Source organism: Mesocricetus auratus, unplaced genomic scaffold (genome assembly GCF_017639785.1).
Source record: "Mesocricetus auratus isolate SY011 unplaced genomic scaffold, BCM_Maur_2.0 Super-Scaffold_100011, whole genome shotgun sequence".
In the NCBI taxonomy this organism is placed as follows: domain Eukaryota; kingdom Metazoa; phylum Chordata; class Mammalia; order Rodentia; family Cricetidae; genus Mesocricetus; species Mesocricetus auratus.
Window position 1 is genome coordinate 27,009,320 of NW_024429195.1, and position 20,962 is coordinate 27,030,281.

Here is a 20,962-nt window from a genome sequence, read left to right on the forward strand (position 1 = left end):
TTTATTTAAATTGGAATGTAGCCATGAAATAGAAAAGGATAGATGGAAAATTATTAGATGAAAACCCCATAAAAATGGGAGGGTATCAAGGTGGGAAAAGATCATTTATCTCTCCAGAAGATACACTAAAAAAATGAGATAATCGATTAGAGGAAGCCTTCTTCCATTGCGTTAGCTCACAGGCTGCCACCCTGAACCACTCCAGGAGCTCCAGCCTCGTGCACCACGGGGCAGCAGCAGCTTTCTCTTAGAAGCTTCTCTGCTCAGTGGATCATATGCTTATGTAACAAGCTCCATAAAAATGAACTATTCGCAAAGGAGATGGTTCAGTTGCTAAAGTGCCTGCTGTTCAAGCATTAGCACTTGTGTTTGGATCTATAGGTGGCTCTGTGTCTGTAATTCCAGAACCAGGCAGAGACAGGTAAATCCTTGGAGCTTTCTAGTCAGCTAGTCTAGCTAATTGGTTTAATGAAGACTCTGTCTCAAAAACTAAGGTGGAAAATGACCAAAGAAGATACCAACATGTGCATCTCCATGAACATAGGCATATATTTACACACCACACACTTATAATTGATATAATCAGAATAACCCCATGATTAAAGCCCATGATAACTGCTTTTCACTAATAAAAACAAAAACAGGAAGATTATTCTTAAGGAGATAGAATGTTCTCCAACTTCTGATAAGCCAAATATTAAAGAATAGATGGTTATACAAATTTATTCTTTATTGAGCTCACTTTCTGATGAACCCGTTTTACAAATGGAGAAGCCACGAGTGAAGCATGCCTTTAATCTCAGGAATGGAGACACAGAGAGGGCATATCTCTGTAAGTTCAAGGCCAGCCTGGTCTGCATTTACAACTCTAGACCAGCTAGGGGTACATGGCGAGAGCTTGCCTAACAACACCAGAGAAGGAGGGTTGTAAACTGGAAGCATTCACACATGAAGACATGAACCCTTAGAGGAAGCATCTTGTGTACACTTTCAGGGTTTCCTTCTGAGCCTTTTTTGTTTCTACATATTTGCTGTAGAGTGACGTCCCAATAGATCTACTTGATGTGGATAAAAATTCTGCTGTTGTGAGCTTTAGCAGCTGTGACACAGAGGTAAGTTAAAAACAAACAAAAAACCTTCAAGTCTTGGTTTTGTGGGACTGTTTTGGGGTCAGCTCTGTAAGTGCTGTAGGGTTTGAAGCTGGTATTCCCATCATTCCCTTACTGGCTTTTCTCATATACTCTGCTTATGTCCTGATCCTGAGGCCCTGCCCTAAACTCCTAGGTCCCGTCCTAGACTCCCTGAGCTCTTATTCTGCACTTGTCTTGCTTCCTCCTGTGGTAACTCACTCTAGGCCCTATCGTGTCCTGCTCCACAACTTATCCCTATAGCTTCTCTGCCTTCAGTCCTGCCACTCACCGCAAGACTGCTGCACGCTGCCACCAGAGAGGTCTTTGTAGAGCACAAATGTCACTGAATCATTTCTCACAACCTTTTAAAGGTTTCTGGAGGACCAGAAGCTCTAGATTATGCTTGGCTATGTAGCTATGGCAATCTAAGATACATGGCACCCTGTCTTAAGCAAAAAGCAATTAACCTGTTTTGTTTACATCACTTCACAATTATTTGAAAAGATTATTTTATGCCAATTTAAAACTTGTTTCTAGCTGGGCATTGGTGGTGCATGCCTTCAATCCCTACACTGGGGAGACAGAAGCAGGAGAATCTCTTTGAGTTCAAGACCAGGCTTGTCTATAGAGTTGAGTTCCAGGAGATCCATGGCTATACAGAGAATCCCTGTCTTAAAAAAACCCAAGCCAAAAAAAAAAAAAAAGGAAGGAAGGAAGAAAAGAAAAACTTGTTTCTAGGACTGTGGTTTCTTCAGAAAGAATGCTTATTATGGAGATTTGAAATATTAAAAAAAAACATAGAAAAACAAATATAATCATCTCCACACACCTCTCACTTCCAGCATATGGCTCCCTCCTCACTGTCTCCTTTGCTGCCCCTAAACTGTACATGAAGTTCCTGTCCTGCCTGGTCTTGCAGCCATTTAATAAGCACACAGAAGCTTATATTAATTATAAATTGTTTGGCCAGTGACTCAGGCTTCTTATTGGCCAGCTCTGTCTTAATTATTAGCCCATTTCTATTAATCTGTGTACCGCCATGTCTTAGCTTACCCGTGATACCCGGGCCCCTTGCTTCCTCAGCAGCTACATGGCATCTCCCTGGCTCTGCTTACTACCTTTCTCTATCCCTGTTTGGATTTCCCACCTGGCTAAATTCTCCCTGTCCATTGACCAAAACAAGTAAGAGAAACATATATTCACAGTATACAGAAGGACATCCCCTATCGTGTCCTCTTTTTCTGTCTAAATAAAAAGGAAGGTTTTAACTTTAACATAGTAAAATTGTATATAACAAAACAGTTACCAAGCAAGAACTATAGTTAGCAATATTTAGTCTACTAACATTTGAAAAATTTTAAAGAAAATATTCTATCATTTATCATATCTTTGCAAGTCTAAAGTTTTATGTGTTAACTTTTATTATAACTAAGAAAAACCATAACTATAACTATCTGTCTTTAACTCCATCAAAAACCCCAGAAGGATAATATATAAATGCTATAGTTGACAGAAACATCTTACTGACTGGACAGTCACTCAAAGTTCCTTTGTAATGTTGGGGCATTCCTCTTCAGTCTATAGACCCAGAATGTCCAGAAGACTTTTTTTATTTTTTTATTTTTTATTTTTTTGGCTTTTCAAGACAGGGTTTCTTATGGCTTTGGAGGCTGTCCTGGAACTAGCTCTTGTAGACCAGGCTGGCCTCGAACTCACAGAGATCCGCCTGCCTCTGCCTCCCAAGTGCTGGGATTAAAGGCGTGCACCACCAACGCCCGGCTGTCCAGAAGACTTTTTGATGAAGCAGGAGCCTTGAAGGACTATCCTGTCGACTATCCTGTCCCTTGAGAAGTTCAGCAGTCATTTTTCCTTGTAACCTGCTTGTCCAGTTTTGACAGCATTCTGTCAAGCAGTCCAGGCAAGAGCAGTATCTTGTCCAAATAGTTATCCCTGCCAAGTTGAAGGCAAACTCCATAATGAGTTTCTTTGATGCCCATCTTCCTCTTTGAGGTAATCGGTACTGCCAGGAGATGTCTCACTGTCATGAAAAACCCTAATAAACCATTTTAAATGCCATATTGTGTAGGTCTTTGAAAGATTCTGAAGAATGCCTATCCATTTGAAGTATACCTCTGTATATCTTGAAAGTCTAACATAACGGCTGCTGTCATTTCTCACATGCTTTGGAAGTCACTTGCTCACACTTCCTGCTTACTCAATTCATATTATTTCCTTCTCGGGTCTCTGAGGGAGTTAAAGACTAGATAGTATAGTTATAGTTTTCCTTATTTACTAGGCTCAGAAAAGAAACTCATGAAAGATGTATTAAGTATAATAGGTTTGAAAATTATTAAAAGATAATTTAATAATGCAAATTAGAATAGAAAGTAAATTAGATACAAGACTTTGGACTCACCCAGAAAGAATAGATATGGAATATTTTCTCTGAATTTGTCAAATGCTAATGGACTAGACATTGTTAATGTACTTATTGCCTGTATGTACTGTATATACTTATTGTATTGTATATAGTTTTTCTTATATTAGTTATAACCTTTTCTTAATTTTTAGACAAAAAGGGGAATATGTAGTGATATCTTGTTGTACAAATAAAGCCTGTCTGAAGGTCAGAGAATGGAGCTTGTCACTAGCTAACCATAAAGGTCTGGAGGTCTGTACAGACAGACAGGAAGTGAGATGGCTGGGCAGAGAGAGGATATAATGGGGAAGCAACAGGAACTTGCTCTCTGGTCTGCTGAGATGCCAAGGAGGTAGAAGGTGGCTTTGGCTTGCTCCTTCTTCTCTCTGACCTCTCAGAATTTTCCTCTGTATCTGACTCCGGGTTTTTGTTATTTAGACCAATTAAGAACTCCATTTACACTAAGCCTTTATTTTTTTTTAAGTGATAGTTATGCAAGTAAATAGCGAACAGTATTACTGATAGTGTTTGCTGATTTTCAACTTTAAATTCTTCCAGTCGAACGACAACTTTCTCCTTGCTACTTATCGGTGCCAGGCAAATACCACCAGGCTGGAGCTCAAGGTAAATCGCTAGAAATTGCCTTTATTTCCATCTTGTTTTTATTTTTGGTGTTCAAGAACACTTTTTACAAGTTCTGGTTTTTAACTGTGTGTGTGCACACGTACATGTAGGCTCAGTGCTTTCAAAGGCCAGAAGAGGACTTTGCATGCCCTGGAGCAGACTTAGAGGCAGGTGTGAATCACCTAATGCGGGTGGCTGGGAACTGAACTCAGGACCTTTGGAATAGCAATACACGCTCATAACCACTCAGCCACCTCTCCAGCTTCGTTACCTTTATTTCTGGATGTTTGAACTCTCTTTTCCTTTGGTGTGTCTTACTTGTGATGTCATTTCTCTGCATTGAAATTCTCTGTGAAATGAATCATTTTGAAGTAACACTTTTAAAATGACCCGTTGGGTTTTAATTTATCCTGGCCACTGTATCTGTTGTTAGTATTCAGTCATTAACCATCTCTAAAATTACTGCTCTTGAAGTTTCCTCCAAGTGGGATTTTTTTTCTAGTTTTCTTTCATTTTGTCAGGGAAGAAGGTTGGTGGGGATGAGATCTGGTCTTACTTTGTTGCGCTGGCTGAACTTGAACTTTGACGATTAGTGGGAATTACAAATGTGGGTCACCATGCGCAGCTTTGCTGGTTTTTTATTTTGGAAATGATCCGAGCATGATGATCAACCCATGTCAATCTTGTTTTATGTCACTTGTGACCTAAAATCACTCTGAAGCAAATGCAATGTGTTTATGTTTAATTTGTAAAGATGTCAGCATATTTAAAAGATGAATGCTAAGTCAGGAGGTGGTGGCTCACACCTTTAATCCCAGCACTTGGGAGACAGAGACAGGCAGATCTCTTGAGTTTGAGGCCAGACTGGTCTACCGAGCAAGTTCCAGGACAACCAGGGCTGTTACACACACACACACACACACACACACACACACACACACAAAAACCCTGTCTTGGAAAAAATAAAACCAAACAGACAGCCAAAAAAAGATGAGTGCTCTTTTTAAAGAAAAAATGTAACATTATATAATACTATTTCAACAAAATTTGACAATAATTATTTTCAAATATAATGTGTAAAATGTACTGATCCGTTTATACACTCATGGTCTGTATGTAGAACTGTTAAAATTGTTCAGGGCAGGCAGAAAAGGCTGTGTCCCTTGAGCATTGCTCTGAAATGAAATCTCAGCAATTTTGTATAACATTCTTGGTGTTTGAATTCTAACCAGCTCTAACCAGCCATATTCAAAATATCCAGGAAGAACTTTTCAGTCTGGGTATAATTGGTACTAATATGCTTCTCTACTTACTTCCTGGAAACATCTGTGAACAGATTTTTTTAATTGACTTATTATTTATTTGTTTATTATTGGGTTGGGTTTTTTATTTTTTTGTTTATTTTTATTTTTTGGCTTTTTGAGACAGGGTTTCTCTGTGTAGCTTTGTAGATCAGGCTGGACTCGAACTCACAGAGATCCACCTGCCTCTGCCTCCTGAGTGCTGGAACTAAAGGCGTGCGCTACCACTCCCTGGCTTCTGTGAACAGATTTGTAGCAATATCTCTTAGAGATATTGTTCTGAGAAAGTATTCTAATTTAGTTTTAGTTATTTCAAAAATTAATTTCTCTATGCGCAGTTTTTAACCATTTTTCTTGTGACTCTTAAGTATATTATGCACTCGTCTCTTAAATGTGCAGGGTACACTTTGGGAATGATGCCTTCTCTTGGAATGATGTGGGAGTGAGAACATGGGAGAGATGAACTGAACATACATGATGGCGATCACTTGGAGGGTAATATTTGGTTAAAGACTGCCAAAGTCATTTAAAGTTTCCTGTACTCTTGCCATGGAAGAGTTCGACAGATGTCTCTTATCCCTCAGAGTAGTCCAGGAAAGGCTAGACACAAGTGTTTGATACCTAAGGGAACATCTGAAAACATATTTACACTGCTGACTTCTATGTTTTTCAGATTCGCTCAATTGAAGGCCAGTATGGCACACTTCAGGCGTATGTGACTCCGAGAATCCAACCAAAGACCTGTCAGGTTCGCCAGTACCACATCAAACCACTATCGCTCCATCAGAGAACTCACTTTATTGACCACGACAGGTAGGACATGGGAGAGAGTGCTGTATTCTTAAGTTATTACGCCTGCTTTTATTTTTACTTTTTACTATATCTTATTTACTCTATTTATGTAGGTATGTTTGTATGTATTATATATGGATGCACAGTGCCATGATGGGAGTGTAGAGGTCTGGTAACAGCTTTGGGGAAGTCAGCACCCTTTCTCCACTGTGTGAGTCTTAGGGGTTAACTCAGGTTGTGAGGTTTGACAGGAAGTGTATATACCTGCTGAGCCATCTCACCAACTCATGTCTGCATTTATTCATTTATTTGTTTATTTTTATTTTTTTACAGCAGGGTAGTAGTGGCACACACCTTTAATCCCAGCACTCGGGAAGCAGAGGCAGGTGGAGCTCTGTGAGTTCAAGGCCAGTCTGGTCTGCAGGGTGTGTTCCAAGACACCCAGGGCAACACAGAGAATCCCTGTCTCAAAAAACAAACAAAACAAAACAAAAGGCTTTTTACAAAATTTAATATTTTCATTTTTTCTATTTAGATGTTTATTCTTTGAGAATTGCATGCAGTATATTTTGGTCATATTTTTCCTGTTTCCCAACTCCCCTCAAATTTTCCCCCAAACTCCCTTTCCATCCAATTTCATGTACATAAAACAACGACAAAAAGCCAAATGAACTGGAGTATAGTTTGTCTTGATAGACTACTCTATAGCATGGGGCCACCCTGGTGTGTGGTTGATATACCCAGTGTCTTGGTTAAGGTTTCTATTGCTGTAAAGAGACACCATGACCACAGCATCTCTTACAAAGGAAATCATTTAATTGAGGTGACTTACAGTTCCAGAGGTTCAGTCCATTATTGCATGGCAGCTGGGAATATGGCGGTGTGCAGGCAGACATGGTCCTGGAGAATTCTGAATCGTGTTCCAAAGTCAACAGGCACTGAACCGTCTCACTAGGCATGACTAGTGCACATCTGAGACATCAAAGCTGGCCTCCACAGTGACACACCTCCACAAACAAGACCACACCTACTCCAACAAAGCCATACTTCCTAATAGTGTCACTCCACTGGCGGCCATTTTCTTTCAAACCACCACACCCAGTGTCACTCCATTGAAGAAGACTGATTTTTCTCTACCTCAGCAGCTGTCAGTTTCAAGTAGTTTCTTGACTAGGGGTGGGACTTCTTCTCTCTTCCCCTCTTCTATGCTGGGGTTTTGTCTGGCTTGCACTTGGGCAGGTCGAATGAATGCTGACACCATTTCTGAGAGTTCATATGGGCATCCATCCTGTTGAGTCTAGAAAAGCTGTTTCCTTGAAGTTATCCATCACTACCTCTGGCTCTTACTATCCTTTTTCTCCTTCTTCCACAAAGATCCTGGGGCCTTAAGGAGATGACCGTGTTACAGACATCCCATTTAGTGCTGAGCATTCCAAAGTCTCTTTTTCTCATCACACTGACTGGTTGTGGGTTTTTGTGTTAACCATCTATTGCAAAAAGAAGCTTTTCTGATGAGGGTTGAGCAATAGACCGATCTGTGGGAATAAATATGTCATTAGGAGTTGTTTTACTATGTTTCTTTGGTTCCTCTAGAACTCATGAATGTTTCTAACCAAGGTTCTTAGCCTCATTGATAGTGTCGGGTATAGGTTTCATCTCATGGAATGGGCCATAAATCCAATATTTTTAAAAAGTGGTTGGCTACTCCTATAACATTAAGGCAACAACTCAAAAAAATGAAATCCATTCTCGGTATTGGAGATTTTGTAGCATATTATGTCCAATTGAGGTATTGTATCCCCATTTAAGTGTGTGTGTGTGTGTGTGTGTGTGTGTGTGTGTGTGTGTTAGGAAGCTTCTACAATAGTAGGTTCCATATGGCTTTTTCAAAGGGCCTTTAGTGTTAGTTATCCTGCTCCATATTCCCTCTTATACCTGTCTTCCCATCCTCCCCAACTCCATTTAGTCCTCCTGTTCTAATCCCCCTTTAGCCCTATATGACACTGTATTTTATTTCCCTTTCCTTTGAGATCCCTTCCTCCCACCTGGTCCCTTACTAGCCACCTAACCTCTGTGGGTACTCTAAAGGAAACACACATACCTAAGGCATGTAATTGAATACACACATATGTGAGAAAACAGTAGTGATTGTCTTTCTGGGTCTGGGTACCTCACTCAGGATGATCTTTTCCGGCTCTATCCATTTACCTGCAACTTTCGCAATTCCATTTTTCTTAACAGCTGGATAATATTACTTGTGTGACTGTTAGTTGTGTCAACATTTAAAAGTTAAAAATTATTTTAACTATCTGGAACAAGGCAAGGCTGTCCCCCTCTCCCCATACCTCTTCAATATAGTACTCGAAGTTCTAGCTAGAGCAATAAGACAACAAAAGGAGATCAAGGGGATACAAATTGGAAAGGAAGAGGTAAAACTTTCACTATTTGCAGATGATATGATAGTTTACATAAGTGACCCAAAAAACTCTACCAGGGAACTCTTACAGCTGATAAACACCTTCAGCTAAGTGGCAGGATACAAGATTAACTCAAGAAAATCAGTAGCCCTACTATATACAGACAGTAAAAGGGCTAAGACAGAAATCAGAGAAACATCACCCTTTACAATTGCCACAAACAACATAAAATACTTTGGGGTAATGCTAACCAAGCAAGTGAAAGACCTGTATCGCAAGAACTTTGAGTCTTTAAAGAAAGAAATTAATGAAGACACCAGAAAATGGTAAGATCTCCCATGCTCTTGGATAGGTAGGATCAATGTAGTAAAAATGGCAATCCTGCCAAAAGCAATCTACAGACTCAATGCAATCCCTATCAAAATCACAGCACAATTCTTCATAGACCTTGAAAGAACAATTCTCAACTTTATATGGAAAAACAAAAAAATCTAGGCTAGGCAAGACAACCCTGCTCAATGAAGCAACATCTGGAGGCATCACCATCCCTGACTTCAAGCTCTATTATAGAGCTATAGTCCTGAAAACAGCTTGGTATTGGCACAAAAATAAACAGGTAGACTATTGGAATCGAATTGAATACCCTGAGATTAATCCACAAACCTATGAACAGCTGATTTTCAACAAAGAAGCTAAAATTACACAATTCAACAAATGGTGCTGGCATAACTAGATACTGGCAGGTAGAAGACTGCAGATAGATCCATGTCTATCACCATGCACAAAACTTAAGTCCAAATGGATCAAATACCTCAACATAAATCCAACCACACTGAACTTGTTAGAAGAGAAAGTGGGAGGTACCCTTGAAGGAATTGGTACAGTAGACTGCTTCTTGAGCACAACACCAGTAGCACAAACACTAATATCGACAATTAATAAATGGGGCCTGCTGAAACTGAGAAGCTTCTGTAAGGCAAAGGACACAGTCAGCAAGACAAAAAGGCACCCCACAGATTGGGAAAAGATATTCACTAACCCCACATCTGTCAGAGGGCTGATCTCCAAAATTTACAAGGAACTCAAGAAGCAAGTCTCCAAAACACCAAAGGATCCAATTAAAAAGTGGGGGATTGAACTAAGTAGAGAATTCTCAATTGAGGAGTCTAAAATGGCTAAGAGACACTTAAGAAAGTGCTCAACATTCTTAGCCATTAGGGAAATGCAAATCAAACAACTCTGAGATATCATCTCACTCCTGTCAGAATGGCTAAAATCAAAAACTCCAATGAGTTTATGTTGGAGAGGATGTGGAGAAAGGGGAACACTCCTCCATTGCTGGTGGGAGTGCAAACTTGAACTGCCAGTTTGGAAATCAGTATGAAGTTTCCTCAGGAAAATGGAAATTAGTCTACCACAAGACCCACCAATTCCACTTCTTAGGCATATACCCAAAAGATGCCTATTCATACAACAAGGAGGTCTGTTCCACTATGTTCATAGCAGCATTATATGTAACATCTAGATCCTAGAAGCAACCTAGAAGCCCCACAACTGAAGAGTGGATAGAGAAAATGTGGTACATTTACACAGTGGAGTACTATTCAGCGGAAAAAACAACAATGGAATCTTGAAATTTGCAGGCAAATGGATGGCACTAGAGGAAACCATCCTGAGTGAGGTCACAAAAAGACAAACATGGTATATACTCACTCATGTATGGATTTTAGACATGGATGAGGGGAGTGTCAGCCTACAATCCCAGTGCCAGTGAGTCAGGAAATCAGGGAGGTTCCCCAGAGAAGTGGAATGAGCCAAGATCTCCTGAGCAGATTGGGAACATGGGGGGAGGGGAGAGGGAGCCAGGAAAAAGAGAGGGGGATAAGAGGAGGGGAGAAGAAGGCATGGGGGAGCAGGAAGGTTGAGTCGAGGTAAGAATAGAGGAGAGCAGGATGAGAGATACCATAATAGATGGAGTCATAATAGGTTTGAGGAGAGAGCTGACACTAGTGAGATCTCCAGAGATCTACAAGGATAACACCAACTGGCAAACTAAGCAATAGTGGAGAGACTACATTAATAGCCCCTCCTTGATGATAAGGTTGATGACTACTTTATATGCCATCCTAGAACCTGCAGCCAGTGACTGATAGAAGCAGAGACAGATACCCATAGTTAAACACTGAACTGAACTCCTGGAACCCAGTGACAGAGATGGAGGAGTGATGAGCAAAGGGGTCAAGACCATGATGGTGAAACCCACAAAGACAGCTGACAGGACAAGGGGGAGCCCTTGAACCCCAGAATGATGACTGAGAGGCCAACAGGGGATTGATCCAGACTCCATGAAAGTAGTGTCAATGAGGAGGCCTCGGAAATCTCTGGGGCCTTGGGTAGTAGATCAGTGTTTACCATGGCATGCTAATGAACTTTGGGAGCCCATTCCACATGGAGGAATGCTCTCCCAGCCTGGACACATAGGGAGGGGCCGAGGTCCTGCCCTGGATGAAATGACAGACTCTGGAGATTCCCCCAAGGAGGGCCTCACCCTGCCTGGGGAATGAGGTGGGGATTGGGTGGGGGGCTGGTGGAGGGGCAAGGGAGGAGGGGTGGGAGAGGGAGCTGGGCTTGACATGTGAAGCATGCATGCATGTTTCTAAGACATAATTTATTTTAATAAAAATTTTAAAAAATATTTTAACTTACATGCTCAGTAATTAGCTATGGCTTTGATATTTCTAATAAAATAAAGATACTTTGCCTTATTTTAGCAGCTGTGTTGAGTTAGACTTCCTGTCATCCATTGCCATTCTGAGATCACTGAAGTAGCAGTTTCCTTAAACACCTATCTTGAGCAAATAGTGTTTAGCATTTAGATGTCACAGTGGTTCCCTATGAACCTCTGCACTGTATTAACCTCAGCATCACATTCCCCTCTGTTGCACCTCAAGTAGTAGTGGTAGAGCAGTCAACTATGATAGTTCCTGATACTTCTAATGTAAGCATCTTAATGCTGATAGGTTTTTTGGTTTTTTTTTCGAGGCAGGGTTTCTCTATAAAACAGTCTTGTCTGTACTGGAATTCACTCTGTAGACCAGGCTGGCCTTGAACTCACAGAGATCCACCTGCCTCTGCCTCCTGAGTGTTAGAATTAAAGATGTGCGCCACCACCACCTACCAATGCTAATAGTTTATTGAGACAAGATAACATGGGATTAAGCAAAAGAAAAAAGGAAAGGAAAGAGATAAACAGTAATTCGATATTTTATGGCATGTATTTGGTCAGGTACATATATATTTTCTGTTATTTTAAAATATTTTATTAGCATATATTACTTTTACATAATAATAGGTTTATTATGAAACTTTTTACATGTTCATAATGTATTTTAATCATATTCTTTTGGTATTTTTTTTTTTTTTGTATTTTGAGACAGGGTTTCTCTGTATTATTTTGGAGGCTGTCCGGGAACTCGCTCTGTAGACCAGGCTGGCCTCGAACTCACAGAGATCCGCCTGCCTCTGCCTCCCGAGTGCTGGGATTAAAGGAGTGCGCCACCACCGCCTGGCTTTAAATCATCTTCTTTCTTGCGCACTAACTCCCTTCCTCTCCCCAATTGCCTTACCTCCTATCCCCATTCTACTTCGATGTCTGTGTGTGGGAGCCAGCTAGATTCATTACGGTTGTTTACAAACGTGGGCACCTTCCTCATCAAGCTTTAACTTTTTGTGTGTCCTTGTTCTGTGACATGATATTGATGGCCCAGGCTTCTGCAAGTTACCATGACTACTATGAGTTCAAGTGAAAAACAAACAGCCATGTCATGCTCCTAAATATTACGACTTGATTCTTTTTTTTTTTTTTTTTTTTTTTGGTTTTTCGAGACAGGGTTTCACTGTATTGTTTTGGAGCCTGTCCTGGAACTCACTTGGTAGACCAGGCTGGTCTCGAACTCACAGTGATCCGCCTGTCTCTGCCTCCCGAGTGCTGGGATTAAAGGCGTGGGCCACCACCGCCCGGCAGTAGCCTACTTTTTAATACAAGAACCAGAGTTATGGTTAGAAGCCAAGGCCCATGTTCTTCCTAATGCAATTTGCACATTAAAGGTTGTATAATTGGAGTAAGATAAAGGGGAACGTTTCCTCAGGAAATTTTCTGGGAAACATTAAAATAATTCCTTTTTGGTCATTTTTCTGTTTCATGTTAAACCTTGGGGCCTATTCCTGAACTGTATCCTGAGACTTTTTTTTTTTAATCTTTTGAGGCAGGATCTCACTGAGTTGCTCAGGCTAGTCTTAAACTTGCAATCCTCATGTGGTAGCCTTCCACATAGCTAGAATTAAAGATGTGGCCACCAGGTATGGCTGAGAAATAGTCTTTTTTGGTTGCATTTTTTGTTTAAAAGCCAAGGTTAACATTAATGGGCACAGCATTTCCATGGAAGGAACAGCAAACACTGGCAATCAGAGACTTGGGTTCTCTTACATTCTTGTGTGATTTGTTATTTCTCTGGGTTGTAGGTTTTTCATCTGCAAATCAGAGGATTGCTTGACCAGATCTCAAAAGTCCCTGCTAGCTTTGTCTTTGGAACATGCTTCTGTTTCCTACTGAAGTTCCTTGTGGTGTGCTTTAGACCTTCTTAGCTCTTCATAAATACCATCTGTTTTAAAACTCTTTTTGGTTGATTGATTGATGATTATGTTTTTAAGATAGGTTCATACAAGCCGGGCGGTGGTGGCGCACGCCTTTAATCCCAGCACTCGAGAGGCAGAGGCAGGCGGATCTCTGTAAGTTCGAGACCAGCCTGGACTACCAAGCGAGTTCCAGGACGGCCTCCAAAGTCACAGAGAAACCCTGTCTCAAAAAAACAAACAAACAAACAAACAAAAAAAAAGATAGGTTCATACAAGTCCATGCTGGCCTTGAGTCAAATCTTCCTGTCTTAGCCTCCTGAGTGCTGTGATTACCATATGTGAGCCACCACTCCTGGCTTGATTTATTTTTCAATCTCTCCCTTACTTTATTCTATTAATTTATAGAAGTTGTTAAACTAAATCCATGAAAGATAGAAGGTACTGTTTTCTGGCTTCACTGGGACACAGCTGGTAAAGAAGAGAGCAAGAATCCCTGCCTGCCCTACCTCAAGCCCAGTTGTTCAGGGTTACAATATGTTGATTATTTCCTGGAGGTGATTCATATGTGTTTTGTAGTCTATGTAATACAAATACTACATGGATTTTCAAACCTGCAAAGCTACCTGAATAACCTCAGTTTAATTTATTAAAACATGTTATGATGAACAAAAAAGCTATTCACATCACCTAACTGCAAGGCACCTAGCAAAAACAAGTATAGGTGTTAACAAGAATTCAGATTTTTATCTGTAAAATTAACATGTTCATTTGTTTGATGTGTAGGATTGACTTCAGAAACTTTTTAAAAACTGTTTATTTAAAGCTGCGAGTGGTAGCGCGTGCCTGTAATTCTAGCACTTGGGAGTGTAGAACAAGCTGGCGTGCATGTGGGGTTAGCCTGGGGTGAATAAAGTGTTTAGCTCTATTTGGAGTTCTGCTTACAAGTGTACATGTATAGTATTTTCGTGGGTCCACACACAAGTGCATGTCTCTGCTGCTAAATTGCAGACCCATGAACACACTGACTCTAACAGGCCAGTTCAGCTTCGCTGAAGTTCACTCCTGGGTGGTGTTCTGCCTGCCTGAAGTTCCTGAAAAGCCTCCAGCAGGAGAATGTGCAACATTTTACTTTCAGAATACCTTTCTGGATACACAACTTGAGTGCGTATACAGGTAAATCAAACTTATTACTTGTTAACAATGGTCATTTAAAACAGGAATAATTTCAAAATAATAGTTAAAAATTGATAATATTCAACAGAAGCTACTAAACAAATAGAATTTGAGTGTAAAATGTTATTAGTAAAGATGCCTATGCAAAGATTAATATTTTCCAATAATATGTCTATAAAATCTGCAGTAATATTTGAATTATAATTTCCTACAGTTTTCACATGGAATGTTCTAAAGATGTCTGTTAAACCCATTAAATCTATGATGTCTTTTAAGATGTCTCTATTTTTTGCCCTAATGATCTGTCAATCAATGAGAATGGGGTATTGATGTCTCCAGCTATTATTGTGTTGGGCTGACTTATCTGTGACTTTACCTGTGTTAGTATTTGTTTTGTGAGATAGAATGGACCCATGTTGAGTTCATGCATGTTCAGAATTGTAATGTCCTCTTGACAGATTGTTTCTTTAATCAGTATGGAGTTAATTTTTTTTTTACCATTTCTGACTAGTTTTGGTTTAAAAATCTATTTTGTCAGATTTCAGAGCAGTGACAGCTGCTTATTGGTTCCTCTCTGCTTAGGATAAGTGTTTCCTTCCTTCTACCTTCTAGTAGCCTCTGTCTTTGATGGTGAGGTCTGGGCTTTAGAGACAACAGGTAGATAGATAGATCCTGCCCTTAAGTCCCTTCTGCTAGTCTGTGACTGGTGAAGGGAAATTGAGAGCATTAATATTTAGATTTACAACTGAAAAGTTTGTATTATTCCTGTCCATTTGTTGATTTTGCAGTACTTTCCTGTTTAACTATTATTACTCAAGAGTGGTTTATTCTTCCCTTGAGGCCCCATTGGGGATGTTTGTCTTTCTTCAGTCACAGAATTCCTTCAAGCATCTTCTGTGAGTTGGCTTAATGGTCACGATGAATTGTTTTTTGTTTGGCTTGGTTTTTTTGTTTTGTTTTGGTTTTGGTTTATTTATTTATTTTGGTTTTTGAGACAGGGTCTCTCTGTATACCAGCCCTGGCTGTCCTGGAACTCACTCTGTAGATCAGGCTGGCCTCGAACTCACAGAGATCTACCTGCCTCTGCCTCCAGGGTGCGGGAATTAAAGGCGTGAGCCACCAACACCCAGCATACAAATTGTTTTTATTATGGAAAATTTTTCTTGCCCCTTCAATTGTGATGAATTTGCTGGGAGTAGTAGTCTGGTTAAGTTATTCTTTTCAAAACTTGAAAATTTTAAGTTTTCCAGCTTTTTAAAGTATCTCTTGAAAATTCTGCTGTAGTTGATCAGTCTGCCTTTATATATGACTTGATGATCCTGTCTTGCCACTTTCAATGTCTTTTCTTTGTTTTGAATATTTAGTGGTTTAACCATATATATATATATATATATATATATATATATATATATATATATATATAATGACAAGGGCAAGTTCTTTTCTGGCCCTGTCTGCTTGGCATTCTAACTGCCTCTGTATTTGCATAGCCATTTCTTTCTCAAACTTAGGAAAACTTTTCTGCTATGATGTTGTTGAGACTGTTTTCTATGTCTGTGAAAAAGAATTCTTTAATTTCCATGATTCTTGAAATTTTCATTGTTTCCCAAATATCTGAAAGTGCAGTGTGAACCATATTAATTTATCCTCATCCTTGGCTGGATGTTCTGATTCCTGGGATTACAAGTGTGCTCCATTTTTCCTGACATGGGAAGTAGAGTTTTCTAAAGAAAACTAAGTGTCCTGGGATCATAACTAGTGGCAGTGGATACTAGTCCTGAAAAATAACAGGTGTCTTTCTTTCAGGTTGGATACCAGATTTATTTTACAGATAAAGCATACAGCAATATAAAATTTATTTGTGTGATTACATTAAAGAAAAACATACTTACATGTGTCTGTATAAATAAGCAATTGTGAATATATTTTATATATGAGGTTAGCTATTGGCAATGTTAATGTCCACAAAGTAAAGTTTTAAGTGGGGTACTTAAAAATTCTCATCTTAAGAGGACTGTGTGTGATAGGATCTTTAGTTTTGAGTTCAGGAGCTGCCTTGGTGTGGTAAAGGACAGAGTACATGTTTACGTATGCTTTATGTTAATGATATACACAGACCGTGTAAAGTCAAATGAAATTTAAACTAAACACTATGTGAAAATATGTATTTATAAGACCACTTGCTTCTATAACTTTTCTTTTAAATATGTTGATTTTGTAGAAAAGGAGAAGGAGTTTTTAAATCTGACAATATTTCTACAATATCTATCCTAAAAGATGTACTTTCTAAAGAAGCTACCAAAAGGAAAATTAATCTCAACATATCATATGGTAAAAAAGGAAAATAATTCATCCCAGTTTTTTATAGTTGTTATAATAGCAATGTTTCTCATGAACATGACTTAACTGTGCCCTGCCAACTTCTTCTAGAGATAAACGAAGTGTCAGTCAAGCACACTTTGAAGCTAATCCACCCAAAGCTGGAGTATCAGCTGCTTCTGGCTAAGAAAGTGCAGTTAATTGACGCCTTGAAGGTAAGACTGCGTCCGTGAGATTGTGAGCATCATTGCTAGCACTGCGTTTTCCAGTTATACTTTAATGTTATATTAGATTAAAATTTGACCATTAAGGTCCTTCTGTTTTTGTTTTTGTTTTTGAATAAGGAATTGCAAGTTCACGAGGGAAATACGAACTTTCTGATTCCAGAATACCGCTGCATTCTAGAAGAGGCAGATCACCTGCAAGAAGAGTACAAGAAGCAGCCTGCTCATCTTGAAAGGCTCTATGGTGAGTGGACCTTGGAGCATCCCTGCTGCAATTCTTTCCAGCAGCTCATTTACCAAAGAGCTGTGAAAGGACGAGGCAGAAATCCCCGCAGTCATGAGCCTGTGGCAGCCAGTTTATCGTACAGAGTATTTCTGTATTCGCCAACGTAGCCTTACAGCTTAACCGTTTCTACTTTAAAAGTGTAAGGAAAGCCGGGCGGTGGTGGCGCACGCCTTTAGTCCCAGCACTTGGGAGGCAGAGGCAGGTGGATCTCTGTGAGTTCGAGGCCATCCTGGTCTACAAAGTGAGTTCCAGGAGAGCCTCCAAAGCAATACAGAGAAACCCTGTCTCGAAAAACCAAAAAAAAAAACAAAACAAAACAAAAAAAAAACCCAAAAAACAAAACCAAAAACAAAAAAAGTGTAAGGAAATATGAAAGTGGAACTGTCCTGTGAACATATATGTGTACTGTGAAGAAGTGTTTTGACCCTCAAAGCCTAGACATCCCCACTGTATTTCTCACAGATGATTTTCAGGTTCTGTTGCTGTTGTAAAAATGCAGCATTTATTCTATTTAGGCAAAACTTGGTGGGGAAGTTTATGTGATGTTTAAATTTTCAGTTTAAACTTGTTTTGCTTGGTGGTGAGGAGTCAGGTGAGAAAAGGCCAAGGGAAGTGAAGGCAGAGATGGAAAGAGGGAGGGTGGAAAAGAGGACCAGACTAAGGTTTGTTAGCAGTCCTTCTTTCTGGAAGACCTACTGTGTGCAGCACACTACACTGACTTCCATGAGATTTTTTAACCGTTGCAACAGTTCAACAAGGTAGATGGTTTTATCTTCATTTTCAACATGCTGTAGCTGAACATGAGAATAAAATTTGTCATCACATTCCTAGGTGGTGACAAAGCCTTAATTAGGACCTTCTCTCCCTGAAATGGATGCCTTCTGCCCTGTGCCAATGTCATTTGCTACCAACAGCCCACATTGATCCATTAACCTACACACTTAATGAATAATAATGATACTTTAATGTTTATTATATGTCAAGCAGAGGATCTCTTTTATAATATCCTTAAGTGATGGTGTTGTAGATCTATCATCTCTATCTGTGATTCCAAAATCTAGAAAGTGGTTTTGAAAACCAAAGTTTTACTTTTATAAACCATTTACCAGCAAAATGATTTCATGATAAAAATCTGATTTAAACTGACACGTTATTGCTAATCTTTTTTATTTTTCTTAGTGCAAAAAGTATCTCCACCTATATATTTTATTGCAAAAGTATTGCCATTTTGATATCAGATGTCGCCACTCAGTCCCTTTGGATCAATGCCACCCGTTTATTCTTTTTCTCCTTTTTCTATTCCTAAAATACACTTGTCTCAGGTGTCTTGTATAAATGATTGACAACTTAGACCATCCCTGTTTTACATCTGGGAAACTCACAGGTGAAATAATTTGCCCTTGACCTATGAATCCTTAACCGTGGAGGTGGAGTGTTTTAGTTCAGTCGAAGCTTCTTGGTGGAACTGACATCACTACGATGAAGTGTGTACCAACAGCGATTCAAAATGGCTGGCAGTGGATTGTGTGAGTCAGCAGTTACAACCAGTTGTTAGGAAGGTTATTAAATATTTATATCTTGAAAGTTTCTTAAAACCCTCCCCACATACACAATTTTTTTTTTGAAGACCAACCTTTTCAAGGCTTGTATATCTTGTATAAAGGAATTTTGGGTGATTATAGAGTACCAACTGCATTGTTAAAGAACTAATCAATGACAAAAGAAATATTTTTCTTTATAGGTATGATCACTGATCTTTTCATAGATAAATTTAAGTTCAAAGGCACTAACGTAAAAACTAAAGTACCCGTTCTACTGGAGATTCTTGACAGCTATGACCAGAACGCACTGATTGCTTTCTTTGATGCGGCGTGAAAGATAAACAAGGTAGGGCCTACAGTACAGTCTCCTAACAAAAAGTGCTGAGGAGAAGCCACACTCTCAATACAAAGAACATCTGTTCCAGCACTCGGGAGGCAGGGCCAGGGGAATCTCTGTGAGTTTGAGGCCAGCCTGGTCTACAAAGCAAGTTCCAGGACAGCCAGAGCTATGCAGAGAAACCCTGTTTCAAAAAAAAGAAAAATCCAAGCAAACAAACTAAGTAGAATGATTATAAGAGCTACTAATGACTTTTGGGGGAAGTGATATTTTAATTTCTAAATTGAGAATTGGAAAATAAGATGTATCACTTTTATAAATTACATGTAAGTGTACAAACTTCATGTTTCATAATGTATTTTCCCTTTATATATATCACATTACTTGCTTGCTCTTCCTGACTGTTCTGTAAACTCATCAGCCACTTAAGTGAAGCTGATTCAAGTAAGATGCTATGCTAGTATTTCATAAGGCTGAGACAAACTTATATGTATACCCCGTTCCTCTCTGTTATCACATGCTAGTATTTCATAAGGCTGAGACAAGCTTATATGTACACCCCGTTCCTCTCTGTTATCACAGGTGGAAATAACGCCCCCCCCCCGCAGGATTTGGAATGGATTCACACCCCATTTCTCTCTTACTTGGTGACCGACATGATCCTCCTGCAGTTTGTGAAATATTTGACTTAGTGCTGTGGAGTACGGCCAGAGAAGGAAGCAGAAGGCAGACTGCAGGGATCCCAGATGTACTCCTGTTTGTAACCAGTGAGCTTAAAGTGATCAGGTGAAGAGCAGTGCTTCTTAGATTCCTGTACTAGTATTCATTTGCAGGGGAACATTGTATTTAAAGCTTAAAAATATTATTATAAGATAATGGAAAATTGCTGTTTCTTGTTTTCAAAGAATAGAGTTATGAAATTTTCAGAAACTGATAATTACATTGTGTTATATTTTATGTGCAATCCTTAAATATTAAATGTGAATATATAAGGCACCTATGTTGGGTCTTTAATAAGATTATAGTATTTTTTTCCTTATATTTTCGGGAGACTTTCTTTGGACACCCAGGGCCCTGCTTTTCATATGAATATTTTTTTTTTGAGACAGCGTCTCACTTTGTAGCTGGCTTGGAACTAGCTATGTAGGCCTAGCTGGCCTTGAACTAACTCAGTGATGCAGAGCTCTGGGATTAAAGGTTATGTGCCACCATGCACTTCATTTCTAAATGTAGTATCTATTTGGGTCCATGGGACTTCGTGGTGTGCTGTTTGTTGGATGTCATAACCAAGGATGAACAAAATTACTTAACTTCTTGTAATACACCATTTCGTTTAATGGTTATCAACAATAGCTTAAGTTGGTATTCTAAATTCATCACGTCTCTTATGGGAGGGGAAACAAGAAGCGTACTGGAAAGTCGGGCATAGTGACACAAGTTGGTGAGGCAGTGGCTGGCGGAGGTCTGTGAGTTGTTAAACCCTGTCTCAACAACAAACAAAAAATATGTACTGGAGACGTGATGCAACAGTAAACAGTAAAAGCACTAGAGGTTCCTGAGTTCCACGGGCAGCACCACCGAGAGAGCAAAGGAAAAAGGAGTGTTCTGGTAGCGGCGGAATTCCGTGCGCTCTTCCTAAGCTCCGCCCAGCGACGAGGGAAGTTGATACTCCCGCTGGTAGACCAGAACGCTGTCACTTCGAGGCCCGAGGGCTCGTCAGTCCCGCCCGGCTGCTCGGGCGGGATCCAGTGAGCCGCCGGGTTA

At 39.7% G+C, this 20,962-nt stretch overlaps 1 protein-coding gene across 1 annotated transcript in view; it reads left to right on the plus strand.

Annotated features, from left to right (window-relative positions):
* Nucleotides 1-20,194, plus strand: part of Bbs7 (Bardet-Biedl syndrome 7) — a 39,946-nt gene extending 19,752 nt beyond the window's left edge. Inside the window, exons 12-20 of the mRNA XM_040754491.1 lie at nucleotides 1,038-1,112; nucleotides 4,108-4,173; nucleotides 6,148-6,287; nucleotides 14,327-14,491; nucleotides 16,713-16,822; nucleotides 16,922-17,025; nucleotides 17,155-17,278; nucleotides 19,062-19,207; nucleotides 19,781-20,194. Coding sequence (XP_040610425.1) covers nucleotides 1,038-1,112; nucleotides 4,108-4,173; nucleotides 6,148-6,287; nucleotides 14,327-14,491; nucleotides 16,713-16,822; nucleotides 16,922-17,025; nucleotides 17,155-17,278; nucleotides 19,062-19,195 — 918 coding nt within the window. The 3' untranslated portion in view covers nucleotides 19,196-19,207; nucleotides 19,781-20,194. The remainder of the gene's footprint in view (nucleotides 1-1,037; nucleotides 1,113-4,107; nucleotides 4,174-6,147; nucleotides 6,288-14,326; nucleotides 14,492-16,712; nucleotides 16,823-16,921; nucleotides 17,026-17,154; nucleotides 17,279-19,061; nucleotides 19,208-19,780) is intronic.
* The last annotated feature ends 768 nt before the right edge of the window (nucleotides 20,195-20,962 follow it).